Source organism: Drosophila innubila (assembly GCF_004354385.1).
Source record: "Drosophila innubila isolate TH190305 chromosome 2L unlocalized genomic scaffold, UK_Dinn_1.0 5_B_2L, whole genome shotgun sequence".
Classification (NCBI taxonomy): domain Eukaryota; kingdom Metazoa; phylum Arthropoda; class Insecta; order Diptera; family Drosophilidae; genus Drosophila; species Drosophila innubila.
The window spans coordinates 2,807,316-2,831,434 of NW_022995373.1; the positions used below are offsets into that span (position 1 = coordinate 2,807,316).

Below are 24,119 nucleotides of genomic sequence, written 5' to 3' on the forward strand. Positions count from 1 at the left end.
TCCGACCAAAATTGACTTGTTTTTACTTAAGGAAATCGGTTTCGATAACGATTCGATATCAGTAAGTCATCGACCGTATCAGCTGTTTTAGCCAATGAAGAAATATAAATTGCTTAAATAATATAAATTGCTAATTTACCTCTGCAAAATGCCGGCAATTATGGTTATTGGTTGCTTGCATTTTTAAATAAAATTTTTTTGTCACCAGCTGATTGTCTGGCTGGTGCATATCGACATGAACCAGAGCTGTCATGAATTCAATAATAAAAACATTCAATCTTAAATTGTTCTCTAAAATCCTATTAGAATTACTTAAAACTATTTTTAAAACGTAATTTTAAATAATTCATGTTAAATATAGCACATTAAAGCTAAATTAGACTAAAATTTCGTTGTTCAAATTTTATTTATCAATTGAAGTAATTCTAGCAGCTTTCGATTGCGAGAGGTAGTATCGATAACAAAAAGTAAAGTGAAATTCAGAACAGCTCGGCAACAATTCTTGTCGATTTGCGGAATTCAAAACAGCAATCAACTCGATTTGCGGCAATTCCACTCGTTTTCGGAATTCGGAACAGTCCCGATTGTTTCTTATCCATTAACCCTCTAACAGGCAAAATCATAATAGAAATTAGGTTGGCCTTTTTTAAACAAATTTTTGAAATCAAAAAGCGCCGGGCTGAAAAATATTTGTTTTCACCCCTAGAATACACTTCTAAAATTTGAGCCGGATCGGAGATCATTTGATAGAACTAAAAACGGGTAAAAGGTCACCACAGGGAATTTGTATATAAAAATATAGCAATTGTATGGAAAACTTTTTTGTTTCTAAAGTAATTTTAACGAAACTCACAGATTGTATATTTGGGACAGCCTGTTACATCCTGACCAAATTTGGTGAAAATCGGACTACTATATCATACAGCTGTCATAGGAACAATGAAAAACTTTTTGGTTTCTAAAGATATCCTAACCAAGCTCACAGATGGCATATTTGGGACAGCCCGTTCACCTTAACCAAATTTGGTCAAAATCTGACTACTATATCTTATAGCTTTCATAGGAACAATCGGTCGAAAAACGAGTTGTGTTTGTTTCTCAACGTATCTCAGCCGAACTCGCTAGTAACGAGTTTTATTATGTTCTATACATTTAGACTAAATTTATTTAAAATCCAACTACTTATCTTATAGCTTCCATTGGAGCAATCAGTCAAAAAATGCGCTTGGTATGAGATTTCTTAAAAGATTTTTTACATAAACTTAAAAATTATTTTAATTATTTTTAATATATATTCAAAGCTGGGGTTTATTACTCATATTTAAATACGCGCATAATTATAATTAACATACATAATATTATTATTTAATGGATCGAAACCCCTATTGGGGCATGGCCTGATGCGCAATTTGCCTTCACGCATCCCTTTTTGCGAGCGGCTCTGTCAGTCGGTAACAACTATGGTTGACAGTACTTCCAACGTGTCCGGGGTGTTCCTCTTCCTTGTTGTCTACCTACTACTGTATCAACGACATTACTCCATGCGTACAATGTGACCCAGCTATTATTTTTTTACCGACTGCTCCTATGGAAGCCAAGGACGATCTTTGAAGGCGTGTACAAGTGGTGTGGAATCGAATTCCAATACAGATATTTGAGAATATCGTAAAAAATGTACCAAAGCTTATAAATTAAGTAAACAAAACTATGTTCCTATGGCAGCTATATGATATAGTAGTTATTTTGATCAAATTTAGTCAGGGTGTAACAGGCTGCCCCAAATATATAATCTTTGAATTTGGTTAAGATATATTTAGAAACAACAATAACAATATTTCGATACAATAACTATATTTCTCCATACAAATACCTTTTACCCGTTTTTGGTTCCATCAAATGATCTCCGATCGGGCTCAAATTTTGGAAGTGTATTCTAGGGGTAAAAACGAACATTTTTCAGCCTGGCGATCATTGATCACGCCAACTTAAAAAAGCTTCATACAAGCCGCGGCCAAGCTAATAGACATTCAATCAAGTTGATATTTATTTTCTAAGTAGATATAGGTCAAATAAGCTTAAGTTTTAAATTTCAAAATTTTCCGTTGGTTGGAACGACCGACTGAAGACGGTCTTGTCGGTTTGAGCGGAAAAAAATATGGTCGTTCGCTTGCACCACAACTTTTCGCGATAATTTGTGCTTCTAACGTTTTTTTTTTGAGTTGGTAATCACCTATATAACTAAATTAATATGCAATTGACTTAAATTTAAGTGACTATTATAGAATATATCAATTTATAAGCAGTTTTAAATGAACAATTGCTTGAGTTGAGCGTTACTATGCAATATGTAAAAATTCTTTTACAGGTAGTTTTTTAAGTTAAATGTCTTAAAATATAATTATTTTTGTAATGGGAGACTGATTTGTATAAATTGAGCATTCACTTCTACTAAAATACTGACTATCGGGCCTGTTCCGAATTCCGAAAACGAGTGGAATTGCCGCAAATCGAGTTGATTGCTGTTCCGAATTCCGCAAATCGACAAGAATTGTCGTTTTCAAAACGTGTGCTGTTGAACGAGCGGAATTAAAAGTAAATGCTACATAAAGCATTAAAATCAGGGACTGAAAATTATGATTATTGTTCAAAATAGCTACATAAAAAATCAACCATAACGAACTTCTCGTTTTTTTTTGTTTTGAATGTACCAAAATTTTTGTTATTTGTTTATCTCTGCAAACAGCTAATAAACTTTTATTTTAGTTATAAAAGAAAAAAATCAAAATTAATGGTTATTTAAAGACTTGATTTTTTAAATTACATTTAAGAATTATTTGTGATCAAAAAAATTAAGAATAATAATTATTATTGATTTTTATTTTATTAATAAAAGTCTTTAAAGACTTTGAAGACTTTTATTTTGATAAACAAAATGAAAGTTTTTAAAGACTTTTACGATTTGAAAACTTTTGAATAAAAGTCTTTGTCAATATCTTCGCTTATACTCAAGATAAAACTTTCAAAATTACAACACCAGTAAAACCTACGACATTCTATGAACCTTTATCCTCTACTAACCAACTACGCTCTTTTTCGCACAGCGGGATCAATTAACAATTTTTTTTTGCAATAATCATATCTCTTAATCCAATAAAGATATTTAAATTTAAAATAGTATGAAATTGGCGGTAGAAGGCGGCAGCTAGTTATCTTCCATCAATCTAGTGAATTTGTAAACGTGAGTTCAAATACTTTTATTATTTTTTGGACTCAAAAAATATTTTTCTGCTTTTTCAACTACTTCAGTACTTTTTTTTTACAATGTAATAGGGTAAAATTTTTAAATAGTTGGTGTAAATAAAAGAGAACCAAGTGTTTAATTTTGAAATTTTTATCTTGATTATAAGCGGATATATTCACAAAGACTTTTATTCAAATTTTTTCATATGACAAAAGTCTTTAAAGACTTTTATTAATTTTATTCCTCAAAAATAAAAGTCTTTTAAGACTTTTAAAATTTTAAAATCAGAAAAAAAAGTCTTTACAGACTTTTAAATTATTCATCAAAAAAGACTTGAAAGACTTACTAAAGACTAATAAAATAAAAATAAAAAATAATGATTAATTTTAATTTTTATTTTTTTTAAATAAAAATTACTATTAATTTGTATTTATAAAATAAAAGTCTTAAAATAACCATTAAAAGTGACTTTTTTGGATATTCCTCATAACAGTTATGGTATTTGATTAAAATAATTCCCTAAAACAATAAACTGAAAATTCAAATAACCTTGAAAATTTTCAGAATAGCTTAACTTCACTACTTAAACTGTTTTAAGTTGAAGAGCATTCAAAAAAAATTTTTTAATATTCATATATATTAAATATTGCATACAAAACAAATTCAAGCGGCAATGACTTAACTGATCTGTTCTGAATTTCACTTTCGAAAGCTGCTAGAGTTACTTCAATTGATAAATAAAATTCGAACAACGAAATTTTAGTCTTATTTAGATTCTATGTGCTATATTTAACATGAAATGTTTAAAATTAATTTTCAAAAATAGTTTTAAGTAATTCCAATCGGACTTAAGAGAAAATTGAAGATTGAATGTTTTTATTATTGAATTCATGACAGCTCTGGTTCATGTCGATATGCACAAGCCATGCAATCAGCTGGTGACAAAAAAATGTAATGCAAAAATGCAAGCAACCAATAACCATAATTGCCGGCATTTGCAGAATTAAATTAGCAATTTATGTTATTTAAGCAATTTATATTTCTTCATTGGCTAAAACAGCTGATACGGTCGATGACTTACTGATATCGAAACGTTATCGAAACCGATTTCCTTAAGTAAAAACAAGTCAATTTCGGTCGGAATTGGGAACAGCAAATAGTAAAACGTTCGTTTTCGTATCGTTTTTACTTTTTGAAAACCCTCGGGATTGGGAACAGGCCTGTATATCTTGCTCTCGAAAGGCAGAGAGACTGTGTTGCATATGCAACACAGCAAATAATGAAAAGTTGACTGGTAGCACGGTTGCCTCAGCAGTTGTCTGTTTACGTTTTGATTACACAGAACTGATTTGATTAAAAACAGTTAAGCATAGGAAATGTTAATGTCTCAAATAAAATTAAAGAAGGTGGAACTTATAATAGCACTCAAGCACATAAATGCTTAATAATTTTAAGACGATTTTTCATTCTTATTAAAATGAAAAATATACATTTACTTTATTTATGTGCACAGTTTATTTAATCTTTTATTGTTACTTATGTATAAATATAAATTAAAACAAGGAAAGTTTCCAGATTTTAACCGGAACACTGGTGGCTAATATTAAATAAAATATCTATTTGGCAAAAATTTTGATATGGTTCGATCAAGAATTGCTACTAGTAATTTTTTGTGAAGGTTTTATAATTTTAGTAAAGTTTTAGTGGCGTGTGGACGTTTTCAAAATTGCGGTATTTAAATTCGTGAAAGAGAAAAAATTAGCTTTTTGATATCAAACTTATTTATTTCTGTTAACTGACTTATTTTTGAAACTAATTTGATTGAAAAAAAATGTTTAATAAATAACATATTTCTATGAACCTATAATTTTGACAATTTTTCAACTTTAGGTTGATTTTTAAAATAGAGCTCCCTCGAGCCTGCCAAATTTGACCTTTTGTCTCGAGGCTGAGAGCATAATGAACAAATCCTGGTTTTGACGTATCCGACAGAACTATCGTGTAATTGAGCTCCTGTACTTATTGAATTCCTTATTTTTGGACTCTTGCGCCTCCTCTGACAATTCTCCAATGGGAAGTCATTAATGTTCAATAATTTCCGATCCGTAATGAGACATTTTGGGAAATTTCTCTGTAAAGTATTCTTCGGTTTTCTTGAATATGACCCGAACTTGCTGGTGTCCCACTTTTCTATGCAGTAGAAAATATTAAGTATAACTTGGACCCGTTTAAGTATTTCCACATCGATTCCTGTTATTCAATCCGTATCCTCAACACCGTTTAAAATGGCTGTGTTCCCATCATTCGTGTTTCCATAATTTACTTTTGGAATATACAACAATAATCCAAGATCATTTCGAAACGCAATTTGAATTTTTTCCTTGGGATTTTTTGAATCACTACCATGTTGAGGTAGGGAATAGTTATGTCTGAAAAGCATGGCATAAATCATGTTTTCGATGAAAGCAATTATAAAAAGAAATATATGCATTCAATAGAGAAATCTTCAAAGATTACGAATCCAATCCAAGGGATTTTGAATTCAGATACAACTTGTAGGCGTGACAGCCTCTCATATTCGGCCCAATTTTTTAGTGCCAGCACAAGTATGAAAATTTTACAACAAATTTACAATTTAAACTGAATTGTAGACAAGTAATGCGACTGATATTTTGTTTTGGGATATTATCTGAAATGAATATTAATTTCTAATAAATTGCTGAATAAATTTGTTTCTTCACTTGTTTACTTCTTAATCAATAATTTTTAGAAGAAAACTTTTAATTTTGATGGAAGATAACAAACTCCCGTCACATCACGCCATTATGCCACTACTACAGGACGCTTTGAAAATAAGTTCTGTATTGAACGTATATAGTTTGTCTGAATTCATTTGCATTTACGGCAATCAAGTCAATAAAAGTGATGCAAAATATCACTGCGGACGGCAGTTCGCGTTAGTGACGAAAGCAGCACGAAGGGTTCGAAAGGCGACTAACAATATATACAGCTAAGTTGGAAAATTTGCTACGACTGTCCGATCAGATCAAGTTATATAATGATCGAAAGGTTTAGTCCTAACTTACAAAATGGCATACTAAAACTTTTCTAATTCACCTGGGTCATGAGATACGGGGGTGTAAGTGGGAGGGGCAAAATTTGTATGATCGCAGCTTGTGGAGCCGTTGGGGCTTTTTGGTAAAATAATTTAATTTTTATTAATTTAATTAATAATTTTTTAAAAATTGTTATCAAAAATACGCGTCGATTGATACCTCGATGACCCGAATCCGTTAACTGGTTCAAAAGATAAGTAAATTTGAGATTTTTAGTGGACTTCTCAAAATGAAATGAAAAGTTAGTTTCTTTGTTTGTCTGTTTGTCTGTTTGTATCAAAGCGCTAAAAAAAGCTTAGATGTAATGATGGGGATTTATTCCTCTTTGAATATCTAGAAATGTTTGTTCTACGACTTTTTGAAAAAACCGCTAGTTTAGCGGGAAAACGCTAGATCCCACTAAAATTGAAACCTCAACAGTTTCCAAACCATAAAAGCTACAGATATGTTCTATATATCATTGGAAAGGTGTGTTTGAGGTGTGTTTATGCGTACCTTACTTTATTTCTAAAGTATTCAGATAACATTTTACAGGTGATATAATGTTTTTAAGCTTACATTTTGGCGATTTCTGACAAAACGGCTCTAACGATTTCTGTTAAATTTTACTATGTTGTAATACGTTTTTTGGTATATGAAACATAAATTTTGGTTGAGGGGTTTGGAAGATATTACCTGTTAAGTGAATAAATACATTTTTCTATCGGTCGAAAATCATGTTTTAGTACGAAAAACTTTTTGGTTTTATGAGATATCTCAACCAAACTGATACAATATGCGTTTAACTTGGTTTTATATATCCTGACCAAAGTTGGTTTAAATCGGACTTCTATATCATATAGCTGTCATAGGACCGATCGGGTCAAAATTAGGTTTTAGTATGAAAAACTTGTTTGTTTAGTGAGATATTTTAACCAAATTGATAGCATATGCATTTAAGTCAGTTTTAAAAATCCTGACCGAAGTTAGTTCTTATCGGACCACTATATCATATAGCCAATCGGTCCAATATTAATCTTTAGTATGAAAAACTTTTTTGTTTTACGAGAAATCGTAACCAAACAAATATGTAACTGATTTCATCTATCACCTGTTTGTATGCAACAATTCTTTTAAAGATGCACTTTTTATGTAAAATATAAGAGCAATGCACTATAGCGTATTCAGGAAATTATGTGGCAAAAGTCTGTAGCATTTGAGCCCGGTGATATATCGGTCTAATATTTGAAATATATATTCTTAACACCTGAAAGAAGAATTGGACACAAAATAAAAGAAACGTTCACACGCAAAATTTCATGTTTTTCAACATTTTAAATGCGATAACAAATTAAAAAAAAAATTTAATAGGTAAAACTTTTATTTTTTATTTTATTTTTAAACAAGTGGGAAAGGCTTTAGTCGAGATCCCGTGGTGCGTGGCTTAAATTTAAAACAAACTTGATCTGCGTGGAGTATTTGTATAGAAATCTTTGTGCCAAATTTGGTTACTCTATCTCCTTTAGTCTTGTATTACTTTGAAAACATTAATTCGCCTTTACTGCCGATCTACTCGTCCGATCTTGTTGTGATTTATTGGGATAATATATATTAATGAAAGATCACGTTAATTACAGACGAACGGAAGGCTTTTCGCGCTTTGCGGTGGCGGAAGGGGGCGTGTTAAAAATTTAAAACAAACATGACCTTCTTCAACGCCTTTGGAGTCTGTGTGTGAAATTTTGGTATCGTTGTTTTTTAAAGCCTCTGAGATCAAGGCGCTCACACAGACGGACGGACGGACAGACACACATGGCTATATCGACTCGGCTGTTTATGCTTATCAAGAATATAATTCTTTATGGGGTCGGAGAAGCCTCCTTTTCCCTGTTAGATACATTCCAACGAACATGCAAGAAAAAAACTTTTTTTTTCCAATTTCTGAGGTCAATAAGTCTATTTTACCGTTAATTTGCTCCCTTTCTCATGATAAGCCTATTTTTATTTTGTGGTCGCAATTTTCTCTGAAGTGTTCTAAAAATGTATTTCAAATTTCAGACCGATATCTCAATAGCTAGAACTTTTCGCCACCAACTTCAGTCAATCCTGCTATAGTAGTTAAAGCCATTGAACATATTAAATTATTAGCTTCTGAGCATAGGCTATCTCTATGGCGTAACATGGAAAAATGACGTGGGTTATGTTACTAAAAGTCAAAAATCTCCAATCGGGCACAATTGTAGTAATGTTTTTTTTTTAACCTCTTCTTGAATATTCACAGAATCAAAAACAAAAGTCAAATTTGGTAGACTCGACTGGACTGGGTTTTGAAAATCAACCTATAGTTGAAAATGTCCCAAAAATCATAGGTTCATGGAAAAAAAAAAATATATATATATATATAAAGCTATAAAAATAGGGACAAATCGTAGTTTCCTGTTTGAGAATTATAACCATTTCGTTTTGCTGACCTTTTTAAGTATGCACAGCTTCTTATCTGCAACTTTTAAATCCGGTGAGATATCGGTCTGAAATCGTCCAAGTTTTTATAAATGTCAAGTCAGCAGTCCGGCAATTGTTTTTCTTTTGCAAACCAAATCGACTAGCAGACAGAATTATAAATTTTTATGGTATTTAGCCCTAACAGAACGTTTTCTGGTTCACACCATAAACGGCTTTAAGATATACAACAAAACGTAATATACGGAAAATGGAATCTCCTTTTTTTAGTGTTTGACAATTTATTATAATATCGTGTGCCACAAAAAATATAACACAATATTTTATAGACGAAAAATGACATCTACGTCTTTTAGCGTGTGACAATTTATCACAGTATCGTGTGCATCAGTTGACACAAGAAAACTTAACACAATATTTCATACCGAATGCTCCCTCGCCTAATTCTTCAAAGAACTCTACATCTTGTAGTGTAAAGTGTGGTATTCTCAGAAGTGAATTCTTTTCCATATTTTTAGATGTTACACCCACAGGTTCCATGGAACTATTTAAAGGTATTCTTCCCATATCTTGATTTGAGTTAAGTTGTGAATTTCCATAAATATTATCTCCGGCGTTAGGTGTGTTAATCTGTAATACAATAAAGTAATTATAATGCAATAAAGTTATTAACAAAATAGGAATATTACTTCGGCACACCGAAGATTTGGTACCCTTGCAGAGCGCTGTTAATGTAACACAAAAAGTTAAATATAAACAAACTTAAGGTAACTATATTAAATTGCACTTTTCACTTTCGGTTCTTCCTCTCCACGCTCACAACTGTGAAACTGTTAAAGTAAACCAAAAGCTATCAAGTTTTTAATTAAGAAAATTTTTAATTTTTTGTTGTATTTGTTCACTTTGAAACTCTAGGAAAACTCGAAAAAAATGTGTGACATATGGTTTGAACCTGTATTTAGATGTCGTTTAAGATATGATTTATTTAAATCTATGAAACAGCGCTATAATAACATTTTATAGCAATAGGATGTGTTTGTCCATGTGGTGTCTTCCAGGTGAAGTGATTTGGATCCTAAGGCCTGGCGCACTCAGAGTCAGTGTTGTGCCATTACGCGTAATTTTTGAATGTCTACACTTTGGTGACGACAATCCGTAAACAATGTAAACAATCCGTAAACAATGCAAACAATGCATAAACAATGTCTACACTAGTATCCTTCATAGGTTTGGCTATGCTGCTGGTTGATTTTTGCTGTTGTTATCTTTTTTTTAAATGACCTGAAACCCTTGCTAAAAAAAATAAAAAACAAAAAGCTAAATGCAATGTGTCACCCAATTGCAATTATCTATAATATTTAACTTTTATTAATTTACACGTTACATATAACTAATATTTATATAAAATTATATATTTCTTAATAATTTTGGTATTCTTAGTTAATATATCTGTCGCCTTTAATAATGTCGATTGATCCTGATTGATCCTTTCAAATGCACTATAATCAGGGGTGACACAAAAAGCAAAACAAAAAAATTTCTTAAACCCCATACATCTCCATCTAAACAAACGATCTGAAAAATCAACTGAACGAACTAATTTACTCACAATCACAGACTTACCTCATTCAATCACTTCCGTCATCCGACAAATAGAACTAATTTCGAACCATTTAATACAACTCCATTCTTGTGCACTATAATACTATAATAATGAATAATTAAGTTGGATAATTATCCAACTTTAATTGAATATATTTGATTTATATATAACAATTTTATATAACTTTTTTTCTTTAAGTGCGCCAGCTCACTCTTCTTACATTGTCGGCATTGTCTACATTGCTTACACACACACACATTGCTGACCACACAGACGGACATGACTATATCGACTCGGCTGTTGATACTGATCAAGAATATATATACTTTATAGGATCGGAGATGCCTCTTTCTCCCTGTTACAAACATTTTAACGATGATTATTTTTAAAGTAACGGGTATAATAATACAAATAATTATAGTTTTAATAAAAACAGTACATACGTTTTGTATATTTTTCATTCCTTGAGAGCCTTTTTTTTTAAAAAACACGAACAATAGTATTATAATAAAAGCAGCAACTATCAATCCTGATATTAAAATAATCCTTAACCAGAGATTATGTGAACATTTTGGAATGTGGCAAGATTCTATGTTTCGATCTAATGATCTATCATCCACAAAACACCATGGGCTTTTCTCCGCACTCCCCGGGTTTCTGAAAAATATGCAGCATATTCATTTAATAGTGTTAAAAAATCCTATTTAATTTAATATTATTATTATATATATATTATGAATCCCTTATTGAGGCGTGGCCTGCTGCGCAATTCGCCTCCACGCATTTCTGTCTTGCGCGCTTCTCCGTAAGTTGGTAAAACCAATGGTTGACAAGGTGTCAGCCACTTTGTCCCTCCAACATATCCGGGGTTATCCTCTACCTTGTTGTCTGCCAATTGCAGTTTCAAAGATTTTACGTGCTAGAGTGTCTTCTTCTATACGTACAATGTGACCCAGACAGAAAACTGACAACATCATCGTACAGCTCATACAGCTTCTCGTTAAACCTGATATGATAGATATCGCTAAAGCAATCAGGTCCATAGATTTTGCAAAGATTTTGCTGTGTCGAGGCTTCCGCGATATATAAAGCATTGGATGATGAGCGTCCTGTAAAGTATTTTCTTTGTCTTTCGAGGGAGAGCTCTACAGTTAATTTTCTTACTGAACCCAAAGTAGAACCTGTTGGCAAGTGTTAATCTATGCATAATCTTCTTGACGGACCCAAACCTATAGCTTCCTGCAGTCAACTGAGAATTCCGTGCTAGAGTACACCATAAACTTTGTCTTGCCATAAACTAGTCGGCCGGTGCTACAGTCGAGCATACTCGACTGTCGGAGACCCCGTACTTACTACGGCAAAAACTAATAATGGAAAAAATTAAAAATATTTAGTTAACTTAAATGCATATTCTATCATATTAGTAACAATGTCTCATAAAACATAAAAGATTTTCGCCCGATCGGTCCTATGACAGCTATATGATACAGTGGTCCGATTTGAACCAACTTTGGACAGGATATATAAAACCAAGTTTTATGCATATTTAATCAGTTACGATATCTCATTAAACAAAAAAGTTTTTCATACTAAGACTTCATTTTCACCCGATCGGTCCTATGACAGCTATATGATATAGTTGACCGATTAGAACCAACTTCGGTAAGGATGTATATGACTGACTTAAATTAATATTCTATAGGTTTGATTACGATATCTCATAAAACTAAAACGTTTTTCATACTAAGACTTAATTTGGCCCGATCGGTCCTATGACAGCTATATGATATAGTTGACCGATTAGAACCAACTTCGGTAAGGATGTATAAGACTTACTAAAATGCATATTCTATAGGTTTGGTTACGATATCTCATAAAACTAAAACGTTTTCATACTAAGACTTAATGTTAGCCCGATCGGTCCTATGACAGCTATATGATATAGTGGTTCGACTTGAACCAACTTTAAACAGGATATATAAAGCCAAGTTTTATTTATATTCTATCAGTTTGGTTACCATATCTCATAAAACAAAAAAGTTTTATACTAAGACTTAATTTTCGACCGATCGGTCCTATGACAGCTATATGATATAGTGAACCGATTTGAACCAACTTCGGTAAGAATGTATACTACTAACTTAAATGCATATTCTATAAGTTTTTTTACGATATCTCAAAAAACAAAAAAGTTGTTCATACTAAGACTTGATTTTCACCCGATCGGTCCTGTGACAGCTATATGATATAGTGGTCCGATTCAAAAAAGAAACAAACTGGACCTACCTGCCTACATACCAAATTTGGTGTCACTAGCTTTTAAATTGTACTTATAATTAGGATATGAAATTTTTTTTTTTCGATTTGTGGGCTATATGGAGACGTTGCCGAAATTTGAAACAAACTTGATCTGCTTGCAATATAGAGGAACCTACATACCAAGTTTGGTGTCTCTATCTCTTATAGTCTCTGAGATCTAGGCGCTCATACAGACGGACATTGCTATATCGACTCGGCTATTGATGCTGATCAAGAATATATATATATACTTTTTTTAAGTACGAGGTCTAAAAAGGTCATTTTATATGGCAACTTGAAAGATTTTTTAAAATTAATATAGTTGAGTATAAAATTAATTTTGATGGCTAATTAAGATAATTCGTTCTTTTTTTTGAGACAGTCCCCGCTTACGGACAATTATCTTCACTATTTTATTTACACAAATTGTAGTATTTAGCACTGCTGGTTAATTTGACTCTCAACGCGACTGTTGACCTGTTCTCAATAAAATGCTCACATACAGAGAGCTGTAAAATTCAAATTTTCTTGATTTACTCATACGCAAACATTTTTTCTCAATTGCACTCACTGAACAAAACACAGAATAGAATACAAATTAGGTCATTCTAAAGAGCACATCAATAGTGTTCATGCACAACCTAATACTCTTATATCCATTCGAAACACCAATCGAGTCAATCATACACTTACATCTGACAAAACAAAAAAAAAAGCAAGCATCATGTGTATATTTGAAGTGAAAGAACAAAACACATGAAATTACGAAAATCGTATATGCTTCTAAATGGAAAACCAAACACAACTTAGTACTTGCAACACCCGGTACCATTTGAAAATATTTGTTCGATCGAATAACATTTCAGCAATGTTGCGTGTTTGCAGCTCGTCTTTAAGGATATAAGCTGTTATACAGAAACGAATTAATGTTTCAATAAAATAAAAAACTATAATAATGTCATTATTACAAAATACAATTGATAAAATACAAATTTTCGATTATAATTATTAGTTTTTCTTTAAATTATAATTTAAGAACAAGACTTTATTTACCATGTCTGCGATCTCTTCTCGGATATTAAAAATCTGGCCTGAGAGAAGGCCCGCACTACTAACTGGAATGCCTAAAACTCCGCTGCTAACCTTAAAAAGTAAGTGGAAAAATTTCCTGTTTATGTTCCACCACTGCCAGACTTTAAAATCATCTGTTAATTTAATTTTAAGTGACATATAAGACTGAATTTTAGAATCAATTGACTCATTTCAACTATCGCAGCTATATGTATGTCTAGGTTTTTCTACGACGTCCCTTTCTGACCAATATGCTTTCATTAAATCAGTACATAATTTAGTTACCTTTTTTTTTCATATTCACTAAATTGTAGCAATTTGTTAGTGGGGCGGAAATAAGAAAAAGCAATTTTATAGTAATATACTGACTATAATATACTGATCTACAACTGATTCTAGTAGCCCCAAATCGAAGATTTGAATTTTATAGCTAATGCAGCGTCACTAAATTCGGAGTTAGTTTTTCTTTTTAAATTGAAAATGGTTGGTATCACTAAGTGAAGTGTTGGGTCATTTTCTCCTTCTAATTCTTTCAATGCTTTTTCAATGTGCCCTAGAGTTTTGGCTATTGCATTAATGTTATTTATATTAATATCACTGCGGACGGCAGTTCGCGCTAGTGACTGAAGCAGCACAAAGGGTGCGAAAGGCGACTAGCTAATATGAAAAATTTCCTACGACTGTCCAATTAGTTAGAGTTATATACCGATGGATGGGCTTTTTGGTAAAATTAAAATTCTAATTAAAAATATACGTCAATTGATACCTCGATCACCCAAATTCGACAGCTAGTTCAAAAGATAATCAAATTTAAAATTTTTAGTGGACTTCTCAAAATGAAATAAAAATTCAGTTTGTTTGTTTGTCTGTTTATATCAAAGCGCTAAAAAAAAAGCTTAGATGTAATGATGGGGATTTATTCCTTTTCGAAAATCTAGAAATGTTTGTTCTACGACTATTTTTGAAAAAACTGGTGGATTTTAAAGACGCTGTTTCCCGCTAAAATTGAAACCCAAACAGTTTCCAAACCATAGAAGCTACACATATGTCCTGTATATTGTTGGAACTATAAGGCGTACCTTTCAACTTTTTATCTTAAGAACTGAGGTAACATGTGAAATAAGGTTTTTTAGCTTACATTTAGGCGATTTATGACAAAATGGCTCTAACGATTTTTGTTAAATTGCAATATGTTGTAAAACGTAAAGTTTCGTTTTTTTTTTTTTTTGTATATGGAACATAACTTTCGGCTAAGAGGTTCATAAGATATATCCAATTACTGAATATATATATTTAAATAAGTATTGAGAAAAGACATCAGCAACAAGGCAGGCGTAGCAGCCAAAACTGGAATGAGTTGCGTTGCTGAAATATCCAGTGCTGCCACACAGTTTTGTTTTTTTTTGCGATTATTTAAATATAAAAGAAATTCAACAAATAAATTAACATATTTTTTTATCTACTTGCATTAATTATAAGTTTACAATGTCTAAAGCAAAAGCAATTTCAAAAACTTTTCATAATACACAAAAAAAATTTCTACACGTGGTAAAAGTCTAGTGACGAAAAAAATACGAAAATTGGCATTCGGCACTGCGAAAATAGTATTTAATTTGTTCGTGAATCCATCCCCCCTTTTGCGCACAGTGCAGAATGCCCATTTTCGTGTTTAATTTTTTTAATTAATATTTTTATTTAAAAGTTTTATATTATGCTTTATTTTGTTCGTCACAAAATTGGATATCAGAAATTTTGGGGCTGAAATATGCTTTCGTCACTAAACTTTTACCTCGTGTAGAGGTTGATATTGGTGACGCTAAATTTGCAAATAACTCATTAAACTGCATAACATTAAAACGGTACAATTTATTTTAAACTTTGACTTTGCTTGTAAGCTGTTACAAAAAATGACCCCATTTGACCTCTTTTAAATTTTTTAAAATAGATTAATGAATAAGTAATAAGTTATTTGCAATTTATTTCAAATGCGATTTTTTGCGTTTTACAAGCAAATTCTCGTTTTTTATGTAACCTCTGCATAAAAAAATGATTTGCTTGAAATATGGCGAAAAGAATGCACAAAGAAAGAAAAATTTAATGCAGTTTTGAAACACGAAATTGGAATGGATTCAGTTTCGGATGAAATGAAGAGTCAAATAAGCCAAACCATACAAACCATTCCATGAAAAATCTGAATTTGGAAAAAGAAAAGAAGCCGCTGAGCTTGCAAATGGGACAGCTGTCCCCAATCTTCTCGTTCGAGCAGCAGCAACATCGGCTCGTAAGCACGTTGATGCCGATTTGGCTGCAGTCCTGAAAGAAATTAAGAAACTGCGACATTTATCAACAGTGCAGTAAAATTACAGCAGAAAAAATGAATGGTAGCAAATGAGTTCCTCGCCAAAGTTTTGTTTCAATCTGTTTTACAGCATACAGCTGAAGCAATTGTTGAGATGCAAAAAGAAGTTTTTTAATCTGTAATGGAAGCGGAGAACACAGATTCCTTAAGTTCCGAATTAATATTAAGCTATGGATTTGATAGCAGCACTGGTAAAGCTCGATTTAAGCAAATATTTAACGAGCCAAGCTCGTCAAGTAGCTGTGATGGCTCTCTTTTAGCTACAACAGTTATTCTCTTAAGGTTGCTGCTCTTATCGGAATAGCCAATTTGAAATAGTGGCACACCACAATCTGTAAGATTTTGTAGCCTATTAAAGGAAGACCTGGGCCTAAGAAAAGAAATTGATGCTTTGAACAAGATAATAGTATCGGTTGGAGATGGAAAATTTTTTTGAAGTAACATTTAAATTATTTTAAACACTAAGGGTACGAGGAGATGATAAGTTGACCATCTTAAAAAGAAAAGCAGTCATTCAAAACGATTTCCACACTTCCAGCTGAAGTCGTTCAACTGTTATGCTGCAGCGAACCCAAACAAGACGAATCCAACCAAGATGAGGAAATTAATTAATGAATGTGAAGAGGACTTTTTTGATTTAACTTTAGAAAATGAATTAGATTTAAGCTATTAATAAATGTTTTAGGCTAGTGGCAACGAATGACTGAATACTATGTATTATGTTTGCACTAATGGGTGCAAGAAGGTCAATTTTAATTTTTGGTCATGAATGGGTTAAATTCCATTTTTTTTTAACAAATTTATTCTTACTTTCTTAATTACAGGTTTTAGTTTAAATGCCATTATTTTAAGGTCGTTATTAATTTCGCACAGAAAAAGTGGTCATTTGACATAAAATGAATGCCAAATTTCGTTTTTTTTTTTTACTAATTTATATTTTTATTTAAAAGTTTTAGATTAAACTGAATTTTGTTCATCACAAAATTGGATATCAGATATTTTGGGGCTAGAAACTGCTTTCGTCACTAGACTTTTACCTTGTGTAGAGGTTTTTTTTGTGGGATATCAGAAATTTTTGAAATTGCTTTTGTTTTTGACATTGTAACTTTATCATTAATGCAGGCAAATACTAAAATATATAAATTTAGTTGTTGAACGTATTTCATATTAAAAAAAAATATTTTTCTTTAATTCTACAGAAAAACTAGGGGGCTCTGCCCCCTGCTCGCGTTGCTACAGCCGAGCATACTCTACTATCGGAGACCCCGTACTTACTATTAAAAAAAAAAAGATTTTCATACTAAGACTTGGATTTTGCCCGATCGGTCCTATGACAGCTATATGATATAGTGGTCCGATAAGAACTAATTTCGTTCAGGATTTTTTAAACTAACCTAAATGCAAATGCTATCAATTTGGTTAAAATATCTCACTACACAAAAAAGTTTTTTAATACTAAAACCTAATTTTGACCCGATCGGTCCTATGACAGCTATATGATATAGTGATCCGATTTGATCCAACTTTAGTCAGGATATATAAAACCAAGTCAAATGCATATTGTATTAGTAAGGTTGAGATATCTCATAAAACCAAAAAGTTTTTCGTACTAAAACATGATTTTCGACCGATAGAAAAATGTATTTATTCACTTAACAGCTAATATCTTCCAAACCCCTCAACCAAAATTTATGTTTCATATACCAAAAAACGCGAAATTGTACGTATTACAACATAGTAAAATTTAACAGAAATCGTTAGAGCCGTTTTGTCAGAAATCGCCAAAATGTAAGCTTAAAAACATTATATCACCTGTAAAATGTTATATGAGTACTTTAGAAAAAAAGTTTAATGGTACGCCTCAAACACACCTTTCTAATGATATATAGAACATATAGCTGTAGCTGCTATGGTTTGGAAACTGTTGAGGTTTCAATTTTACCGGGATATCCCGCAAAACTAACGGTTTTTCCAAAAAGTCGTAGAACAAACATTTCTAGATTTTTGAAAAGGAATAAATCTCCATCATTACATCTAAGCTATTTTAGCGCTTGGATACAAACAGGCAAACAGACAAACAAACAGACTGACTTTTTATTTCATTTAGAGATGACCACTAAAAACTTAAAATTTATTAGACCCCGTACTTAAGTACAGGGGTCTATTGGGTTTGTTTTACCGAATATGTGCGTAACAGGCAGAAGGAGGCGTGGCAGACCCCATAAAGTATATATATTCTTGATCAGCATCAATAGCCGAGTCGATATAGCAATGTTCGTCTGTCCGTCTGTCTGTATGAACACCTAGATCTCGGAGACTATAAGAGCTAGAGACCCCAAACTTGGTATGTGGGTTCCTCTATATTGCAAGCAGATCAAGTTTATTTCAAAATTTGGCCACGCCCCCTTAACCACCTGCAAATCGACATAGAAAATTTCCAGACGAAGATATAATTGTCCTAGATTTTTGCTGATTTAGATTTAATTCCGATCGCACAGTAAATAGCGAAGATATTCAAATAATAAATTTTGCTGTTTAATTCGTGGGCCAAAGATTTTTAATTTATTTATGTTCGAATTCAATTTCATTTTATATTTAAACAAACTCAGTGCTTATTTAAAATGTTATATCAACATTAAATGTTAATATATAATTTATTTATTTTACTTTGTAATTGAGCACTAAAACAGGCAATATGGCCATTGGGGAGGTTGAACGCGTAAGTGCGAGAGTGGCTCAACACGTTGAGCCCCTGTTAGTTAAAATTTTTTGCAACTTTGTTGAGGGTTCGATTCCCGGCGGGAACAACTTTTTTTTCCAGCAGTTATTAGGCTATTTTATTAATTTTTACAATTTATTGAAATTATTATTTATGAATGTTTTATTGACATTAAATATTGAATACATGTTTAATCATTTCATTATATCATATAGCGCCAATAGGAACAATCGGTCAAAAATCAAGTTTTAGTATGAACAACTTTTTTGCTTTATGAAATATCTAAAGCAAACTGATACAATAAGCATACGACTTGGTTTTATATATCCTGTCCAAAGTTGCTTCAAATCTGACCACTATATCATATAGCTGTCATAGGACCGATCGAGTGAAAATCAAGTCTTAGTATGAACAAATTTTTTGTTTTTTGAGATATCGTAACCAAACTGATAGAATATACATAAAACTTGGTTTTATATATCCTGTTTAAAGTTGGTTCAAATCAGACCACTGTATCATTTAGCTGTAATAGGACCCATCGGTCGAAAATTAATTCTTATTACAAAAATCTTTTATGTTTTATGACACATTGTTACTAATATGATAGGATATGCATTTAAGTTAACTAAAAATTTTTTATTTTTTTCCATTATTAGTTTTTGCCATAGTAAGTACGGGGTCTCCGACAGTCGAGTATTCTCGACTGTAGCACCGGCCGACTAGCTTTCCTTTGAACCAGCTGTCGGATTTGGGTCATCGAGGTATCAATCAAAGCGTATTTTTGATAAACATTTTTAAAAAATTAAAAATTTTACCAAAAGACCCCAACAGCCCCATTAGCTGCAATCATATAAATTTTTCCCCACCCTTTTACACCCCCGTATCTCATGACCCAGGTGAGTTAGAAATAGTTTTAGTATGCCATTAGGACTAAACCTTTCGATCGGTATATAACTCGATCTCATCGGACAATCATGGCAAATTTTCCAACTTAGCTGTATATATTGTTAGTCGCCTTTCGCATCCATCGTGATGCTTTCGTCACTAACGCGAACTGCCGTCCGCAGTGATTGCAATTCAACATTTTTTCTAGCTTTTGCAATAAAAAAAGTGCAAAATCTAGCAATAATATTGCTAAAATGGCAGCACTGGGTAACAGTGACAATGAATTGATTAGATTTTAGAAGCATATTTAAAGAATTTTCACCGCATTTCCCTATTTTTGTTTCCACGAACCAACAAGTTATCTCAATTTACTGAACTGGAAAAGTCGGAAACAATTGAAGAAGTTCGGGACATAAAGGATTTCCTTTAAACTGCCAAAATGAAAATATGGCCAAATATGACACCAAACCCCAAAACTGATGAGGTATTTGCCGATTAAATAGAAACCGGCACAAGCAATGACATATTTGATAAAATAAATATTGAAATAGAGGCATATAAGCATGTATATGTAGGCTTCACCGATGAGTTTAATGTTTAGCAGTGGTGGATGAACTCAAAGGAGCAGTTTCCGTTGTTATATAACGTAACCCATACGAACATCGGGAATACTGCAGCGCAATATTCCTCGACGTCTCCCAGGCCTTCGATCGAGTGTGGCTTGAAGGTCTCATGTCAGTGCTTATTTAAAATGTAATATTAACATTAAATGTTAAAATATAATTTATTTCTTTTACTTTGTAATTGAGCACTAAAACAAGCAATGTGGCCATTTGGGAGGTTGAACGCATAAGTGCGAGAGTGGCTCAACACGTTGAGCCTCTGTTAGTTAAAATTTTTTGCAACTTTGTTGAGGGTTCGATTCCCGGCGGGAACAACTTTTTTCCAGCAGTTATTAGGCTATTTTTTAATTTTTACAATTTATTGAAATTATTATTTATGAATGTTATATTGACATTAAATATTGAATACATGTTTAATCATTTCATTATATCATATAGCGCCAATAGGAACAATCGGTCAAAAATCAAGTTTTAGTATGAACAACTTTTTTGCTTTATGAGATATCTAAGCAAACTGATACAATAAGCATACGACTTGGTTTTATATATCCTGTCCAAAGTTGTTTTAAATCGGACCACCATATCATATAGCTGTCATAGGACCGATCGAGTGAAAATCAAGTCTTAGTATGAACAAATTTTTTGTTTTTTGAGATATCGTAACCAAACTGATAGAATATACATAAAACTTGGTTTTATATATCCTGTTTAAAGTTGGTTCAAATCAGACCACTGTATCATTTAGCTGTAATAGGACCCATCGGTCGAAAATCAATTCTTAGTACAAAAATCTTTTATGTTTTATGACACATTGTTACTAATATGATAGAATATGATTTTAAGTTAACTAAATATTTTTTATTTTTTTCCATTATTAGTTTTTGCCATAGTAAGTACGGGGTCTCCGACAGTCGAGTATTCTCGACTGTAGCACCGGCCGACTAGCTTTCCTTTGAACCAGCTGTCGGATTTGGGTCATCGAGGTATCAATCAAAGCGTATTTTTGATAAAAATTTTTAAAAAATTATAAATTTTACCAAAAGACCCCAACAGCTTCATTAGCTGCAATCATATAAATTTTTCCCCACCCTTTTACACCCCCGTATCTCATGACTCAGGTGAGTTAGAAATAGTTTTAGTATGTCATTAGGACTAAACCTTTCGATCGGTATATAATACGATCTCATCGGACAATCATGGCAAATTTTCCAACTTAGCTGTATATATTGTTAGTCGACTTTCGCACCCATCGTGATGCTTTCGTCACTAACGCGAACTGCCGTCCGCAGTGATTGCAATTCAACATTTTTTCTAGCTTTTGCAATTAAAAAAGTGCAAAATCTAGCAATAATATTGCTAAAATGGCAACACTGGGTAACAGTGACAATGAATTGATTAGATTTTAGAAGCATATTTAAAGAATTTTCACCGCATTTCCCTATTTTTGTTTCCACGAACCAACAAGTTATCTCAATTTACTGAACTGGAAAAGTCGGAAACAATTGAAGAAGTTCGGGACATAAAGGATTTCCTTATAAACTGCCAAAATGAAAATATGGCCAAATATGACACCAAACCCCCAAAATGATGAGGTATTTGCCGATTAAATAGAAACCGGCACAAGCAATAACATATTTGATAAAATAAATATTGAAATAGAGGCATATAAGCATGTATATGTAGGCTTCACCGATGAGTTTAATGTTAAGCAGTGGTGGATGAACTCAAAGGAGCAGTTTCCGTTGTTATATAACGTAACCCATACGGACATCGGGAATACTGCTGCGCAATATTCCTCGACGTCTCCCAGGCCTTCGATCGAGTGTGGCTTGAAGGTCTCATGCATAAAATCAAATCGACGCTCCCAGTGTACTCTCATAAGCTTCTCGAGTCGTACCTCTACAATAGAGTCTTCGCAGTGAGATGCAACACTACTACATCTGATGATCATATTATAGAAGCTGGAGTTCCCTAGGGAAGTGTATTGGGAGCACCATTATACGTAATTTACACAGCGGACATCCCCATAAACAAGCGGCTAACAACATCTACGTTAGCCGACGACACCGCAATTCTTAGTCGTTCCAGATGCTTCATTAAAGCAACAGCACGTCTAGCTGAACATTTGGCGGTAGTAGAGAATTGGCTAGCCGACTGGCGTATTAAAATAAATAAACAAAAGTGTAAACACATCACGTTTACTCTCAACATGCAATCATGTCCTCCGTTAGCACTGTCTAATACGCAACTCCCACAAGCCAAAGAAATACGTACCTTGGCGTTCATCTTGATAGGCGTCGTCACCTTGAAGCAAAAAAAAACGCAGATTAAACTGAAAGCCAATAATCGCTATTGGCTTTTGAACCCCCGATCTCCTCTCAGCTTGGACTACAAGGTCCTACTTTACAATTAAACCATAAAACCAGTGTGGACCTACGGCTCGCAGCTGTGGGAAAACGCGTGCAATAGCAATATTGATATCATCCAGCGAGTACAATAAAAAATCTTGAGGACTATCACCATGGTATGTTCGAAACGAGAAAATTCATAGAGATTTAAACGTTATATACGTCAAAGATGAGATAGCAAGACAAAAGGCGAGCTACAACATTAAGCTATCTTTGCACCCAAATCCTCTTGCTCAACGGTTAACTCGGGTTTCGGTCGAACCCGCCTTAAACTAAACGACCGTCCAGCCCAGCAGTAAACCCTTGGGGCACCGTTGGTCAACAAAATTATGTTTTTAAATTCTAACAAAAATAATTACGCTGACCACAACATAATCAAAAAAACTTAATATATTTTCCTAATATATATATAGTATAACATAAATTGTGTATAAATTAAAAAAACCATACATTCATTGTACAGTGAGTAAGTGTACAGCAAAAAGCTGCACTTACATTTAGTTGTACAACATTTAGTGAGAATGAGTACACACCTACTAGAAACGTAAAAAAAAACCATATGCACTCATGTTCATAAAAACAATATAGAAAAGGTACAGCCTAGATGAATGTCTCAGGTCATGAATGTGCACTCATGTTCATAAAAAAAATGAATATAGAAAAATATGTACAGCATTTTAGAGTGAATGTCTCATAGGTCGATTTGAATGTATTCATGCAGGGGTTTATTGCGTGTACACACTTCAAGATGGGAAGCAGATCAAAATTATCGTTGATGATGGCCAGCAAAATCAAGGGTGTTCTAAACAGGACTAAACAATTGATATCCGATCAGTTTTAAGTTGTTGATGGTGGCAATCTGAAATATTGGGAATGGAGATCGAACAAAGAGGAGAAACTGGTGGCATAACGGTACACCAAAAGCAATAAATACAGGATCTGTTGCACCAGTACGGCATATTATACCGTTGAAAGCAGACTTTCAAGTAAAGTGCAAAACTCATGCATGTCAAAAGGTGGATCGAGTCAAGTATCAATCGTTAATTGGCTCACTGATGTTCTTGGCTAAAACAACTAGTCCTGATATTCTGCTCTCCTTCTCTAAACTCGCGCAGAGAAACTCTGATCCACTTCAGGAGCACGAAGCAGGTGAAAAGCGTGTGCTACGCTATTTAAAGGGAACTGCTGAACTGAGCATACACTACGAGCGAACTGGCAAGCCAAACTATTGCTATATAGATACGGGCAGGTGACAGTAGTGACCGCAAATCATTGAGTGTGTGGGGTTTCTTTGTAGCAGTTGCTACGTTTACATGGGAATTTAGCATCACCAAAGTGCGCTGTGTCTTCTAAAGAT

General features: G+C 32.9%; 1 protein-coding gene across 1 annotated transcript in view; it reads right to left on the minus strand.

Moving 5' to 3' along the window:
- LOC117782563 (tyrosine-protein kinase transmembrane receptor Ror) overlaps positions 1-24,119 on the minus strand; it is a 76,674-nt gene that overhangs the window by 1,320 nt on the left and 51,235 nt on the right. The window contains exons 6-7 of the mRNA XM_034619587.1: positions 10,843-11,056; positions 9,222-9,426 (exon numbers count right to left, since the gene is read on the minus strand). Coding sequence (XP_034475478.1) covers positions 9,222-9,426; positions 10,843-11,056 — 419 coding nt within the window. The remainder of the gene's footprint in view (positions 1-9,221; positions 9,427-10,842; positions 11,057-24,119) is intronic.